Source organism: Ascaphus truei, chromosome 3, assembly GCF_040206685.1.
Source record: "Ascaphus truei isolate aAscTru1 chromosome 3, aAscTru1.hap1, whole genome shotgun sequence".
Taxonomy (NCBI): Eukaryota; Metazoa; Chordata; class Amphibia; order Anura; family Ascaphidae; genus Ascaphus; species Ascaphus truei.
Window position 1 is genome coordinate 6,874,561 of NC_134485.1, and position 16,805 is coordinate 6,891,365.

The window sequence follows — 16,805 nt, forward strand, 5'->3', positions numbered from 1 at the left end:
TCAAATAACAAGCCGGCACTCTGGTGGTCTTTTCAAAAGTGTGTATTGTTTTATTCTAGGATCATCTGGCATATCTTTTCATGTTTTTTTATTTTCCCCTGCAAACTTGACTATACATATTGTTGTTACTTCCCCTATGATGTTTTCAGTATTAGGATTTTTTTTCTATACTGTAGTATGTAAATTAGTTTTTTGGGGATAGGATTTTGCTTCATATCCATATTTTTTATGTTGGCTGTTTTTTTTTTGTTTTTTTACGATCCCCATTATTTTGGGTCTCTATTCAGTCACTATTGGCGATTTGGTGAGAAACGATGATCAAGCATTTGGGGAAAGTCCAAAGCAGAACCCCAGGCTTAGTGTTTGAGCTTAAACATAGTGCCGCAGAAAAGGAACCAATTTGCCTGGTAAATTCAGAGGCAACCCTCATTATTTATTATAGTGAGACGCATAGAACACAGTTAAACATGTTTTAACTTCCTTTAACTTGGATGCAAGTTAATGGATTTTGTAAATGTGAGAGTGAAAAGTTACGTCTCTCACTGTGCAGGCTCAGGAGACCACACCAGAGCTGCAAGATGCTAGGCAGTTGGCAATTAGCTCTTGAGAAAGATAGCCCTTTAAAAGACAGGAAGTTGCTTGGGTAGAGTGCTTCCTGTTCCTGAGCTGGAGAGAGCAAGTTGTCCCGAGGGATTTCTCTGGAAACTGCAGGACACCACAGCCTGCAAAGGAAAGGAGCCAGGAGGAAGTGATCTCCCAGAGGAAGGGATGGAGTTGGACTTTCCTCCAAAGCTAAGCTAAGGACTTTAACTGGATAGATATTGCCCTGTCCCTTTAAGTGCCTGAGAAGCTGTTTCCATTGTCTGCCTAAATGAACAATGATGTTCTATGAAATAAGTGGTGTGATTCACTTTCTGATTCACTTTCCAATTCTTGGAGTCAGGAAGGAATTAATGTTTCCCCTTAATGGGGTTTTTTGTTTGCCTTTCTCTGGATCAATAAGTAAGTATAGAAATAGGATAAAGTATCTGTTGTCTAAATTTAGCACAGGTTGAACTTGATGGACCTATGTCTTTTTTCAACCTCATCTACTATGTAACTATATAACTATGAGAGACCCTTACTGACCCAAGAGTGAGGTCGCACTGTCACAGGGCCGGATAGATGTTTTTTCTGTTCTGAAGAACGTAAAAGCCGCAGTTTGGGGGATAGAACAGTCCCTGGATAGCCTTTGGCTGTTTTAAATGGTTAAACTTGACTAACCAGACACATTAAAAAAAATATCTAGATAGAAATAATAAAATCAGATACAGTATAAATATGTATTTGATACGATAACTAGTGTTGTTCAGGAAGTGACACCAAATGCGTTGGGGATATTCTTACCAGAGATAGACAGACAGGTTTCTCCATTAATGGCACCAACTGGAAAAACATTAAAGAGACAGCGGTAGCATCCTGCGTCTTCAATGCTGGTTCTCCACACTGTGATAGCGGTCTCATTTAAGCCCAAATGGGTGATGTTTAGCAGGTCCCGGTATTTACCAATGACATTGGCTCCGCTCCTGGTACTGTATGTGGCCACATTAGTTACATTGTTATTCTTTCCCGAAATCTTCTGCCACGTCACTTGAAGAACGGTTTGCGGTTTCCTCAGAACACATTTTAAGGTCACCGTTTCATGTAGTTTCACTGAACTTTCCTTTTCAGTCAACACCTCATCTGTTAAGTCAGAAAAACACATTATTATTATTAGATGTAATATTTACTATACTTTATTATAGCACCTGCACATACTGCATACTGAGTCCTTGCAGAAACAATCTCATCACGAGTCCCACTGATTTTACAGTAAGATTATCCTGGATGGTTAGGATAAGTTAATATATAAGTGATTTACACAAGGCCAGTTGGAGCCTTTATGATTTAACCTAAAAGGAACTTTTAATCATTTTAGTTTTTGTATCACATAAAGTTTCAGTTGTTAGGTAGTAATCGAAACAAAGGCTGTGGTTATTAAGCAGTGCTACTCAATAAGATATCCTTAGGTGATGAAAAACTTCTTATGGCCCATTTAGCTGAATTGTTTTTAACATGTCTTCCAACGCTGGGTCTGTTTTATGGAGTAGCACGTTTAGGCTAAAATATTGAGAATTACAATGTTTATCTACTACAAATATGCCCTAAAGTGTGGAAACTTTTAGTAGCAATGTTTGAAAACTGAGAGGAGCTTGAGGCATGGCATACTGTGTGTATACATTTTGGTGACCGACTGTACATATTGTACACTACAACATTGATAGAAATAATCGTTATGATTTTTAATATTTATAGTAATAAAATCCTATATACCCATTCAAGGCTGAAAAAAAGCAGTCACCCGCTTACGAGTGCTATTTTCCTTCTTGCAAACGCAGCTGAATGTCGGCCAGAACTTCGCACCAATCATTTGATGCCCAAAGCATCTGCACCCATCGTCCTCCTCCTCAGCACTTTTATTTCATGTTACAATGTGCCCAGGTGGAGGTAGAAAATCGGGAGAAGGATTGCGGCTTAAATTATGCTCCAAACAAGTGTCGACCAGCATTGAGTTCCGGGAGGAGTAAGAATGGATGAGGTTTAGAAGGCTGGTAAGAAGGATTTGGTCAGTGGGGTGCAGCGGGTGATATAGTGATGGTCAGTGGGGTGCAGCAGGTGATATAGTGATGGTCAGTGGGGTGCAGGAGGTGATATGGAGATGGTTAGTGGGATGAAGCGGGTGATAAGGAGATGGTCAGTGGGGTGAAGCGTGTGATAATGAGATGGTTAGTGGGGTGAAGCGGGTGATAAGAAGATGGTCAGTGGGGTGAAGCGGGTGATAAGGAGATTGATAGTGGGGTGAAGCGGGTGATAAGAAGATGGGCAGTGGGGTGAAGCGGGTGATATGGAGACGGTTAGTGTGGTGAAGCGGGTGATAAGGAGATGTTCAGTGGTGTGCACTGGACACTTCTATATGTTTTATTATGTCTTGAAACAATACAAATGAATTATTTTGATGTGTTCGATAAAAAAAAGGTAAAAAGACTGACAGACAGAAAAACCTTTCTTAATGCAAAAGCTTTTCACCCCCCCCCCCACTTCTACAATTTCCCCAAAAAATGACAGTGTCTGTGAAATGCGACATTTCATGACAGACCCTCTTTTGATTTTGTAAAATGTTTTATAATATCTTGTTTTATTCCATTCCCTAATGCCCTGTTTACCATGCAGCATAGTGATACGTGTGAGGTAATGCGCCCAATTACTGTACGTACTGTACAACGAACATGGCAAAGTTGCAAAATAAATCTCTCGGACTACAATGGAAGTCTTAGATCCCTCTTTCTGTCATGGAATTGAAATGGTTAATCACACCTCCCTTTAAATAATACAGTATAATGGCAAATGCAAAGCAAACTAAATATACTGTATGCTTACCTTAGTCCATAGGTGACTTGTGCTTTATAGTATACTTTCTGTTATGTGCACTGCAATAGATACCTCTCCCATAGACATAGCACTCTATTCTATGTAAAGCAGTGACATTTTGTCCTATGTTAAATCAGGTGCAATTATTTTGTACTGGTCATGTCGTGAGCTTAGGTGAGACCCTAAACAAAGAGTGCAGGTAGAAAAATGGATTGGCAACAGACTGCAACGTCCAAGAAGCACCCTCAGCTCACCAGATGTGGAAAATTAAAATGCGTTTATTGAACTACATAAAAATGAAAAAGGACAAACAAAATACAAAAAACACACAACCTCCTACGCGTTTCAGGCTCTAAGAGCCCTTTCTCCTACGCGTTTCAGGCTCTAAGAGCCCTTTCTCAAGAGAAAGGGCTCTTAGAGCCTGAAACGCGTAGGAGGTTGTGTGTTTTTTGTATTTTGTTTGTCCTTTTTCATTTTTATGTAGTTCAATAAACGCATTTTAATTTTCCACATCTGGTGAGCTGAGGGTGCTTCTTGGACGTTGCAGTCTGTTGCCAATACATTTTTTGTACCTGCAATGCTCTTTGATTGGAATGACGCACTGAGAGAAGGAGGGTACGCCATATGGGAGTCTGTGTGTGCTATTGCATCTTCCGCGAACCCAGCGGAGAGAAGGGAGCCTGTACCGGACGGACCGGAAGTGATCACATGCACTACAGGCACTCGGGAGCTCCACAGAGTTTGTGAGAGGAGACGCAGCTGAATTGGAGATGAATGACGCCGACGCTGCTTGCTGGACTAAGGCACTGAAAACGGAGTGCTACAAGAGGGATTCACAGAGGTATTTACATTTTTGTCTCTGGTTCATATGCATCCCAGGTAGCGGTGACCATTGGAGCTCCGATATTGCCTCATGCTGTCCTTGGTCACCTCTTCAAGCAACATTTATTGACACCCACGTTTTCATTCTCCCTCACTGTTTTCCTCAGTTGTCCACATTACTATTAACTATATTTTTTACATATTTTTTCTGGGTCTCTCTGTTTTGAGCTTTTAGTAGCCGTGTCACAGACTAAACCAGGAGTGGCCAACTCCAATCCTCAAGGGCCACCTATAATGTAAGCCAGGCTTTAAAGATATTCCTGCTTCAGCACAGGGGGCTAATTTAGTGGCGCAGCTTCAGAACAGGTGGCAGATATTGAGCTGCCTGTGCTGAAGCTGGTATATCCTTAAAACCTGACCTGTTGGTGGGCCTTGAGGACTGCAGTTGGCCTCCCCTGCCCTGCACTATACACTGGCGACACACTTTATTCGAGCTTGGCTAGTCCCACGAATTCGGGTATACCCGGGTGTATTGAGGTTTGTGACTGTTTTCTGCCCGAGTACATTGAGTTATTTTCCAAGCAGGGATTGAAGCATTTTATTCCCGCTGGCTGCAATACTGCACAGTATATATATATATACTGCATTACAATTCATGAATTTATGCCATCTGGTAGACACGCGAAGCATTGCAGCCTATTAAATCCTAATCATTATCATTTAACAGATCAGCCGCCCATCAGCCAGGCATGAACCCAGGCTGGGAAGGCAAATGCAACGGGGCTTGTCAGAGGTGAGGAGTGGCGCATTCCAGGTATCTGCCAGGTACATACCGGGTATTTGCTCGAATAAAGTGTGTCGGTGCAGTAGGAGCTCGGCAGTGCAGAGTTTACTGCATACGCTGGTTTTCAGACTCACAGTGCTTGTGGTTCTCATTGGCACCAAGTGACGCTTCCTTTTCCTTTTCCAAGCACTATTGGCTATGTAAGTGGCACTAGTACATACCACGATGTTACTGTCTAATACTGCATAGTTACTGAATTAATACTTTCTGAAAAACCTTGCTTTTTTATTGGTAATCTTACCATTTATGCTGGACAACGTCACGTAGATAGAACAGAACGTGCAGAGGAGACAGAAATACTCTTGTTTGACCTGAAGAAATAAGAGGGAGATAAGGAAAATGGTATATATTTTTTGGGATCCTTATTAAGTGATACAAAAATCAGAGCAAAAAAAAACAACACACAGTATCACAAACAGATGCAGGTTGGAAAAAACAAGTATCTTCCCTCCATCCCCTTCCTTTCTCCGCTCTCTCTCTCCAACACCTTCCACTCTTTCTATCTCTCCACATCCCCTCTCTCTGTCTCCCCCCATCACCTACTGTATCTCTGTCTCTCCTCATCCTGTCTTTCTATCTCTCCCCTCATCCGCACTGTCCCTCCCTGCAAAACAGTCCCCACCACGCACAAAAGCCTCCCTCTCATCCACACATGCTCCATACCGCACGCCCTCCCAGCAAAACATGCTCCCTACCACTCTGCCTCCAAACCAAACATGCTCCCTACCGCTCTCCCTCCCAGCCAAACATGCTCCCTACTGCTCTCCCTCCCAGCCAAACATTATTTATTATTTATTTATAAAATATTTTACCAGGAAGTAATATATTGAGAGTTACCTCTCGTTTTCAAGTATGTCCTGGGCACAGAGTAAAACAAATAATACATGGTTACAAGTACAGTTACATAAATGAACAAGGTATACATTATATACAAGACATTGCGTGCACAGTTAAAGAAAATATATATTATGGGCGTATGAAACAGTTACAGACCAGATTAAAGTGTGAGACAGCCTTAGATTTGAAAGAACTTAAGCTGGTGGTGGATGTGAGCGTCTCTGGTAGGTTGTTCCAGTTTTGGGGTGCACGGAAGGAGAAGGAGGAACGTCCGGATACTTTGTTGAGCCTTGGGACCATGAATAGTCTTTTGGAGTCTGATCTCAGGTGATAGGTGCTGTATGTGATAGGGGTGAGGAGCTTGTTCAGGTAGCTGGGTAGCTTGCCCAGAAAGTATTTGAGGGTGAGACAGGAAAGGTGAACTTTGCGCCTAGACTCTAGTGATGACCAATCTAGTTCTTTGAGCATTTCGCAGTGATGTGTGTTGTAGTTGCATTGGAGAACAAAACGACAAATTGAATTGTAGAGGGTGTCAAGTTTGCTAAGGTGGGTTTGAGGAGCCGAGCCATATACTATGTCTCCATAGTCAATAATTGGCATTAGCATCTGCTGTGCAATACGCTTTCTGACCAGGAGACTTAGGGAGGATTTGTTCCTGTAAAGTACACCTAGTTTGGCATAGGTTTTGGATGTCAGGGTATCAATGTGCATCCCGAATGTTAAGTGGGAGTCGAACCATAAGCCCAGGTATTTAAAACTAGTGACAGGTGTTAGGGTGGTGTTAGCGTTGGTTCTGATCAAGAGCTCAGTCACTGGAATCTTTACAAATTTAGTCTTGGTCCCAAATACCATTGTTACAGTCTTGTCAGTGTTTAAAAACAGTTTGTTTTGGGAAATCCAGTATTCGCGTCTCAAAAAGTCAGACTGAAGTATGTGTTGAAGGTCAGAGTGGCTATGGCTGTGTGCATATAGGATTGTGTCATCTGCATACATGTGTATTGAGGCTTCCTTACAAGCTGTGGGAAGATCATTAATGAACACTGAGAAGAATAGGGGCCCCAGAACAGAGCCATGCGGGACACCACAGGTGATCTCCAGGGGGTTGGAGTTAGAGCCTGAGATGGACACATGTTGGGATCTTCCTGATAGGTAGGACTGAAACCAGTTTAAAGCATGTTTCCCTATTCCAGAGCTCTGGTGTTTTTTAAGCAGGATAACATGATCAACTGTGTCAAAAGCCTTTGCAAAATCTAGGAATACTGCACCAGTGAGTTGCCCCCGTTCCATTCCACACTGGATTTCATTGCAAACTTTTAGCAGGGTAGTTACGGTGGAGTGTTTGGGACGAAACCCAGACTGGAATTGGCTAGGGAAATTTGTCTTGGTGTAGAAATCGCTTAATTGGGAGTGGACACATTTTTCCATAACTTTGGATAGAATTGGGAGAAGTGAGATTGGCCTGTAGTTTGAGACAGTGTTTTTGTCCCCACTTTTGAAGATTGGGACAACTCTGGCAGTTTTCCAGGTCTTAGGGATATGGCCTGCAGACAGGATAGAGTTGACTATGGACGCAATTGGTTTGGCAATGGCTGGGGCACCAAGTCGTAGGAACCTAGATTGTAGTAAGTGGGGTCCACATTGGCTGCTTAGTTTTAGTTTGAGGAGCGCTTGTGTAATCTCCTCTTCAGATACTGGGCTAAATTGAAAATTGTGGGCAGTGTTGGGAGGAGGTGGGACTGTAGGGATACTCCCAGGATGAGATTCATGTTTGGGGTTTGTGCTGCGTTTCGCTAATAAGTTAGTGGCACACCCCACAAAGTAATCATTGAATGCATTTGCGATGTCAGTGGGGTTTGTCAGAGTAATATCCCCCTTAGTGATATTACTTGGTTGTTGATGGTTAGGAGGCTGGAATATATTGTTGATAACCATGCAGAAGTTAGCTGGGTTTGATGTATTTTGGTGGAGATTGTCAGAGTAATATTGTGCTTTTGCGTGCCTTGTTTGCCTTGTGCACATGTTCCGCAGGCATCTGTAGTAATTGAGATCCTTGGTAGTGCCAGTTACTTTGTAGCTTTTCCACAAGGCATCCCTGAACTGGTAGAGTGCTATAAGGTCAGGTGTAACCCATGGAAGGTGGGCCCCCCGTACCCTTATTTTGCGTAGTGGAGCATGGGTATCGCAGAGTTTTTAGAACTCGGATTGGAAATAGTCGAGCGCAGAATTGGGGTCGGGAATTAAATCGATTCTGTGCCATGGGCAGTTGGTAAGGTCATCCAGAAATTGTTGTGGGTTAAAGTTTTTAAATGTTCTAGTGAGGAGAACTTTAGGGCTTGAATGGGGCGGTTTAATTTTCCTTACACAGTACACTATTGCATGGTCACTGAAAATATCAGGAAGGATGCCAGAGGATTGGATTCTGCTAGGGTTTGAGGAGAGAATCCAGTCTAGCAAGGAATGGTTATGCGATTTCAGGTTTATCCGTGTGGGTTGGGAAATGAGTTGTGATAGGTTAAGTGACTTGAGTTGTATCTGGATTTTGTGGTTTTTAGGGTCAAGCCAATTGAAGTTGAAATCCCCTAGAACTAGCAGCTCACTCTTCTCATTCAGAGAGGAAATGGAGCCAAGAAACCGGCTGATATCAGTCAAGGATTGTAGAGGGGCTTTAGGGGGGCGGTAGATGCCAGCAAGCAAGATGGGCTTAGAAAAGGGGAGGCAGATTTTGCCAACTAGAGTTTCAAAAGAGGGTGGACTTGGTGGGCAATTTAACAGTGTAAATTGTAAAGTGTCTGCAATATAAAATAACACCCCTCCTCCTCTCTTTGACCTACAGTATCTCTCCTAAAAATTGAGTATCCCTGAATGGCGATATTTGCATCAGGGATTTTAGGGGATAGCCATGTTTCTGTAAGAACGATGGCTTTGGGTTTATGCATAAGGCACCATGCCCTTAGTTCATCCAGTTTGGGCAGCAGGCTCCGGATGTTTATATGTTTACATGCTCCCTACTGCTCTCCCTCCCAGACAAACATGCACCCTACCGCTCTCCCTCCCAGTCAAACACACTCTCTACCACTCACCCTCCCAGCCACACATGCTCCCTACCGCACTCCCTCAAAGTAAAATGTGCTCCTTACCACTCACCATCCCAGCCAAACATACTCCCTACCGCTCTCCTTCCCAGCCAAACGTGCTCCCTACCGGTCTCCTTCCCAGCCAAACATACTCCGTACCGCTCTCCCTCACAGCCAAACATGCTCTCTACCGCTCTCCCTCCCAGCCAAACATGCACCCTACCGCAGTCCCTCCTAGGTAAACATACAACCTACCGCTCTCCCTCCCAGCCATACATACTCCATACCGCTCTCCCCCCCAGCAAACATGCTCCCTACTGCTCTGCCTCCCAGCCAAACATGCTCCCTACCGCTTTCCCTCTCAGCCAAACATACTCCTTACCGCTCTCCCTCCCAGCCAAACACACTCCCTACCGCTCTCCCTCCCAGCGAAACATGCTCCCTACCGCTCTCCCTCCCAGCCAAACATACTCCCTACCGTTCTCCCTACCAGCGAAACATGCTCCCTACCGCTCTCCCTCCCATCCAAACATACTCCCTACCGCTCTCCCTCCCAGCCAAACATGCTCCCTACCGCAGTCTCTCCCAATCAAACATACTCCCTACCGCTTTCCCTCCCAGTCAAACATACTCCCTACCGCTTTCCCTCCCAGCCAAACATGCTCCCTACCGCTCTCCCTCCCAGCCAAACATACTCCCAACTCCTCTCCCTCCCAGCCAAACATACTCCCTACCGCTCTCCCTCCCAGCCAAACATGCTCACTGCCGCACTCCCTCCCAGCCAAACATACTCCCTACCGCTCTCCCTCCCAGCCAAACATGCTCCCTACAGCTCTCCCTCCCAGCCAAACATACTCCCTACCGCAATTCCTCCCAGCCAAACATACTCCCTACCGCTCTCCCTCCCAGCTATACATGCTCCCTACCGCTCTCTCCCAGCCAAACATGCTCCCTACTCCTCTCTATCCCAGCCAAACATACTCCCTACCGCTCTCCCTCCCAGCCAAACATGCTCCCTACCGCTCTCCCTCCCAGCCAAACATGCTCCCTACCCCTCTCCCTCCCAGCCATACATGCTCCCTACCGCAGTCCATCCCAGCCAAACATACTCAATACCGCTTTTCCTCCCAGCCAAACATGCTCCCTACCGCTCTCCCTCCTAGCCAAACATGCTCCCTACTCCTCTCCCTCCCAGCCAAACATACTCCCTACCGCTCTCCCTCCCAGCCAAACATGCTCACTGCCGCACTCCCTCCCAGCCAAACATACTCCCTACCCCTCTCCCTCACAGCCATACATGCTCACTGCCGCACTCCCTCCCAGCCAAACATACTCCCTACCGCTCTCCCTCCCAGCCAAACATGCTCCCTACAGCTCTCCCTCCCAGCAAAACATACTCCCTACCGCTCTCCCTCCCAGCCAAACATGCTCCCTACCCCTCTCCCTCCCAGCCATACATGCTCCCTACCGCAGTCCATCCCAGCCAAACATACTCAATACCGCTTTTCCTCCCAGCCAAACATGCTCCCTACCGCTCTCCCTCCTAGCCAAACATGCTCCCTACTCCTCTCTCTCCCAGCCAAACATACTCCCTACCGCTCTCCCTCCCAGCCAAACATGCTCCCTACCCCTCTCCCTCCCAGCCATACATGCTCACTGCCGCACTCCCTCCCAGCCAAACATACTCCCTACCGCTCTCCATCCCAGCCAAACATACTCCCTACCGCTCTGCCTCCCAGCCAAACATACTCCCTACCACTCTCCCCCCCAGCCAAATATACTCCCTACCGCTCTCACTCCCAGCCAAATATGCTCCCTACCGCTCTCCCTCCCAGACAAACATACTCCATACCACTCTCCCTCCCAGCCAAACATGCTCCCTACCGCTCTCCCTCCCAGCCAAACATACTCCCTACCGCTTTTGCTCCCAGCCAAACATGCTCCCTACCGCTCTCCCTCCCATCCAAACATGCTCCCTACCGCTTTCCCTCCCAGCCAAACATACTCCCTACCGCTCTCCCTCAAAGCCAAACATGTTCCCTACCGCTCTCCCTCCCCGCATACATGCTCCCTACCGCTCAACCTCCCAGCCAAACATGCTCCCTAGCGCTCAACCTGCCAGCCAAACATGCTCCCTACTGCTCTGCCTCCCAGCCAAACATGCTCCCTACCGCTTTCCCTCTCAGCCAAAAATACTCCCTACCGCTCTCCCTCCCAGCCAAACACACTCCCTACCGCTCTCCCTCCCAGCGAAACATGCTCCCTACCGCTCTCCCTCCCAGCCAAACATACTCCCTACCGTTCTCCCTCCCAGCGAAACATGCTCCCTACCGCTCTCCCTCCCAGCCAAACATGCTCCCTACCACTCTCCCTCCCATCCAAACATGCTCACTGCCGCACTCCCTCCCAGCCAAACATACTCCCTACCGTTCTCCCTCCCAGCGAAACATGCTCCCTACCGCTCTCCCTCCCAGCCAAACATACTCCCTACCGCTCTCCCTCCCAGCCAAACATGCTCACTGCCGCACTCCCTCCCAGCCAAACATACTCCCTACCGCTCTCCCTCCCAGCCAAACATGCTCCCTACAGCTCTCCCTCCCAGCCAAACATACTCCCTACCGCACTTCCTCCCAGCCAAACATACTCCCTACCGCTCTCCCTCCCAGCCAAACATACTCCCTACCGCTCTCCCTCCCAGCCAAACATACTCCCTACCACTCTCCCCCCCAGCCAACCATACCGCTCTCCCTCCCAGCCAAATATGCTCCCTACCGCTCTCCCTCCCAGACAAACATACTCCATACCACTCTCCCTCCGCTCAAACATACTCCCTACCACTCTCCCCCCCAGCCAAACATGCTCCCTACCGCTCTCCCTCACAGCCAAACATACTCCCTACCGCTTTCACTCCCAGCCAAACATGCTACCTACCGCTCTCCCTCCCATCCAAACATGCTCCCTACCGCTTTCCCTCCCAGCCAAACATACTCCCTACCGCTCTCCCTCTCTGCCATACATGCTCCCTACCGCTCTCCCTCCCAGCCAACCATGTTCCCTACAGCTCTCCCTCCCAGCATACATGCTCCCTAGCGCTCTGCCTCCCAGCCAAACATGCTACCTACCACTCTCCCTCCCATCATAACATGCTCCCTACCGCTCTCCCTCCCATCCAAACATGCTCTCTACCGCTCAACCTCCCAGCCAAACATGCTCCCTACCGCTCTCTCACCCAGCCAAACATGCTCCCTACCGCTCCCCTCCCCTCCCAGCCAAACATGCTCACTGCCGTACTCCCTCCCAGCCAAACATGCTCCCTACCGCTCTCCCTCCCATCCAAACATGCTCCCTACCGCTCTCCCTCCCATCCAAACATGCTCCCTACCGCTCAACCTCCCAGCCAAACATGCTATCTACCGCTCTCTCTCCCAGCCAAACATGCTCCCTACCGCTCTCCCTCCCATCCAAACATGCTCCCTACCGCTCAACCTCCCAGCCAAACATGCTACCTACCACTCTCCCTCCCATCCAAACATGCTCCCTACCGCTCAACCTCCCAGCCAAACATGCTACCTACCGCTCTCCCTCCCAGCCAAACATGCTCCCTACCGCTCTCCCTCCCAGCCAAACATGCTCCCTACCGCTCTCCCTCCCATCCAAACATGCTCCCTACCGCTCTCCCTCCCATCCAAACATGCTCCCTACCGCTCAACCTCCCAGCCAAACATGCTACCTATGCTCTCCCTCCAAGCCAAACATGCTCCCTACCACTCTCCCTCCCATCCAAACATGCTCCCTACCACTCTCCCTCCCAGCCAAACATGCTAGCTACTGCTCTCCCTCCCAGCCAAACATGCTCCCTACCACTCTCCCTCCCATCCAAACATGCTACCTACCGCTCTCCCTCCCAGCCAAACATGCTCCCTACCACTCTCCCTCCCATTCAAACATGCTCCTTACCGCTATCCCTCCCAGCCAAACATTCTCCCTACCGCTCTCCCTCCAAGCCAAACATTCTCCCTACCGCTCTCCCTCCAAGCCAAACATGCTCCCTACTCCTCTCCCTCCCAGTCAAACATGTTCCCTACCGCTCTCCCTCAGCGCCAAACATGCTCCCTACTCCTCTCCCTCCCAGCCAAACATGCTCCCTACCGCTCTCTCACCCAGCCAATCATGCTCCCTACTCATCTCCCTCCCAGCCAAACATGCTCCCTACTCCTCTCCCTCCCAGCCAAACATGTTCCCTACCGATCTCCCTCCAAGCCAAACATGCTCCCTACCGCTTTCCCTCCCAGCCAAACATTCTCCCTACCACTCTCCCTCCCAGCAAAACATACTCCCTACTGCTATCCCTCCCAGCCCAACATGCTCCCTACCGCTCTCCCTCCCAGCCAAACATACTCCCTACCACTCTGCCTCCCAGGCCAACATGCTCCCTACCTCTCTCCCTCCCAGCCAAACATACTCCCTATCCCTCTCCCTCCCAGCCAAACATACTCCCTACCCCTCTCCCAGCCAAACATGCTCCCTACCGCTCTCCCTCCCAGCCAAACATGCTCCCTACCGCTCTCCCTCCCAGCAAAACATACTCCCTATTGTTCTACCTCCCAGCCCAACATGCTCCCTACCGCTCTCCCTCCAAGCCCAACATGCTCCCTACTGCTCCCCCTCCCAGCCAAACATGCTCCCTACTGCTCCCCCTCCCAGCCAAACATGATCCCTACCGCTCTGCCTCCCAGCCAAACATACTCCCTACCCCTCTCCCTCCCAGCCAAATATGCTCCCTACCGCTCTCCCTCCCAGACAAACATGCTCCCTACCGCTCTCCCTCCCATCCAAACATGCTCCCTACCGCTCTCCCTCCCATCCAAACATGCTCCCTACCGCTCAACCTCCCAGCCAAACATGCTACCTACCGCTCTCTCTCCCAGCCAAACATGCTCCCTACCGCTCTCCCTCCCATCCAAACATGCTCCCTACCGCTCAACCTCCCAGCCAAACATGCTACCTACTACTCTCCCTCCCATCCAAACATGCTCCCTACCGCTCAACCTCCCAGCCAAACATGCTACCTACCGCTCTCCCTCCCAGCCAAACATGCTCCCTACCGCTCTCCCTCCCAGCCAAACATGCTCCCTACCGCTCTCCCTCCCATCCAAACATGCTCCCTACCGCTCTCCCTCCCATCCAAACATGCTCCCTACCGCTCAACCTCCCAGCCAAACATGCTACCTATGCTCTCCCTCCCAGCCAAACATGCTCCCTACCACTCTCCCTCCCATCCAAACATGCTCCCTACCACTCTCCCTCCCAGCCAAACATGCTAGCTACTGCTCTCCCTCCCAGCCAAACATGCTCCCTACCACTCTCCCTCCCATCCAAACATGCTACCTACCGCTCTCCCTCCCAGCCAAACATGCTCCCTACCACTCTCCCTCCCATCCAAACATGCTCCTTACCGCTATCCCTCCCAGCCAAACATTCTCCCTACCGCTCTCCCTCCAAGCCAAACATTCTCCCTACCGCTCTCCCTCCAAGCCAAACATGCTCCCTACTCCTCTCCCTCCCAGTCAAACATGTTCCCTACCGCTCTCCCTCACAGCCAAACATGCTCCCTACTCCTCTCCCTCCCAGCCAAACATGCTCCCCACCGCTCTCTCACCCAGCCAAACATGCTCCCTACTCATCTCCCTCCCAGCCAAACATGCTCCCTACTCCTCTCCCTCCCAGCCAAACATGTTCCCTACCGATCTCCCTCCAAGCCAAACATGCTCCCTACCGCTTTCCCTCCCAGCCAAACATTCTCCCTACCACTCTCCCTCCCAGCAAAACATACACCCTACTGCTATCCCTCCCAGCCCAACATGCTCCCTACCGCTCTCCCTCCCAGCCAAACATGCTCCCTACCGCTCTCCCTCCCAGCAAAACATACTCCCTACTGTTCTACCTCCCAGCCCAACATGCTCCCTACCGCTCTCCCTCCAAGCCCAACATGCTCCCTACTGCTCCCCCTCCCAGCCAAACATGCTCCCTACTGCTCCCCCTCCCAGCCAAACATGATCCCTACCGCTCTGCCTCCCAGCCAAACATACTCCCTACCCCTCTCCCTCCCAGCCAAATATGCTCCCTACCGCTCTCCCTCCCAGCCAAACATGCTCCCTACCGCTCTCCCTCCCAGCAAAACATACTACCTACTGTTCTCCCTCCCAGCCCAACATGCTCCCTACCGCTCTCCCTCCAAGCCCAACATGCTCCCTACTGCTCCCCCTCCCAGCCAAACATGCTCCCTACCGCTCTCCCTCCCAGCCAAACATGCTAGCTACCGCTCTCCCTCCCAGCCAAACATGCTCACTGCCTCAATCCCTCCCAGCCAAACATACTCCCTACCGCTCTCCCTCCCAGCCAAATATGCTCCCTACAGCTCTCCCTCCCTGCCAAACATACTCCCAACCGCACACCTTCCCAGCAAAACATTCTCCCTACCGCTCACCCTCCCAGCAAAACATGCTCCCTACCGCTCTCTCACAGCCAAATAAGCTCCCTACTCCTCTCCCTCCCAGCCAAACCTACTCCCTACCACTCTCCCCCCCAGCCAAACATTCTCCCTACTGCTCTCACTCCCAGCCAAATATGCTCCCTACCGCTCTCCCTCCCAGACAAACATACTCCATACCACTCTCCTTCCAGCCAAACATACTCCATACCACTCTCCCCCCAGCCAAACATGCTCCCTACCGCTTTCGCTCCCAGCCAAACATGCTCCCTACCGCTCTCCCTCCCAGCCAAACATACTCCCTACTGCTCTCCCTCCCAGCTAAACATGCTCCCTACCGCTCTCCCTCCCAGCCAAACATGCTCCCTACCGCTCTCCCTCCCAGCCAAACATACTCCCTACCGCTCTCCCTCCCAGCCAAACATACTCCCTTCCGCTCTCCTTCCCAGCCAAACATACTCCCTACCACTCTCCCCCCCAGCCAAACATACTCCCTACTGCTCACTCCCAGCCAAATATGCTCCCTACCGCTCTCCCTCCCAGACAAACATACTCCATACCACTCTCCCTCCCAGCCAAACATACTCCCTACCACTCTCCCCCCCAGCCAAACATGCTCCCTACCGCTCTCCCTCCCAGCCAAACATACTCCCTATCGCTTTCGCTCCCAGCCAAACATGCTCCCTACCGCTTTCCCTCCTAGCCAAACATACTCCCTACTGCTCTCCCTCCCAGCCAAACATGCTCCCTACCGCTCTCCCTCCCAGCCAAACATACTCCCTACCGCTCTCCCTCCCATCCAAACATACTCCCGAACACTCTCCCTCCCAGCCAAACATACTCCCTACCGCTCTCCCTTCCAGCCAAACATTCTCCCTACTGCTCTCCCTCCCAGCAATACATGCTCCCTAACGCTCTCCCTCCCAGCCAAACATGTTCCCTACCGCTCTCCCTCCCAGCCAAACATGCTCCCTAGCGCTCTGCCTCCCAGCCAAACATGCTCCCGACCACTCCCCCTCCCATCCAAACATTCTCCCTACCGCTCTTCCTCCCAGCCAAACATGCTCCCTAGCGCTCTGCCTCCCAACCAAACATGCTCCCGACCACTCCCCCTCCCATCCAAACATACTCCCTACCGCTCTCCCTCCAAGCCCAACATGCTCCCTCCTGTTCCCCCTCCCTGCCAAACATGCTCCCTACCACTCTCCCTCCGAGCCAAACATGCTCCCTAACGCTCTCCCTCCCAGTCCAACATGCTCCCTACCGCTCTCTCACCCAGCCAAACATGCTC

General features: G+C 49.9%; 1 protein-coding gene across 1 annotated transcript in view; it reads right to left on the minus strand.

The window, feature by feature from the left end:
- LOC142491267 (CD226 antigen-like) overlaps window positions 1–16,805 on the minus strand; it is a 53,707-nt gene that overhangs the window by 19,509 nt on the left and 17,393 nt on the right. The window contains exons 2-3 of the mRNA XM_075593570.1: window positions 5,355–5,424; window positions 1,387–1,722 (exon numbers count right to left, since the gene is read on the minus strand). Coding sequence (XP_075449685.1) covers window positions 1,387–1,722; window positions 5,355–5,424 — 406 coding nt within the window. The remainder of the gene's footprint in view (window positions 1–1,386; window positions 1,723–5,354; window positions 5,425–16,805) is intronic.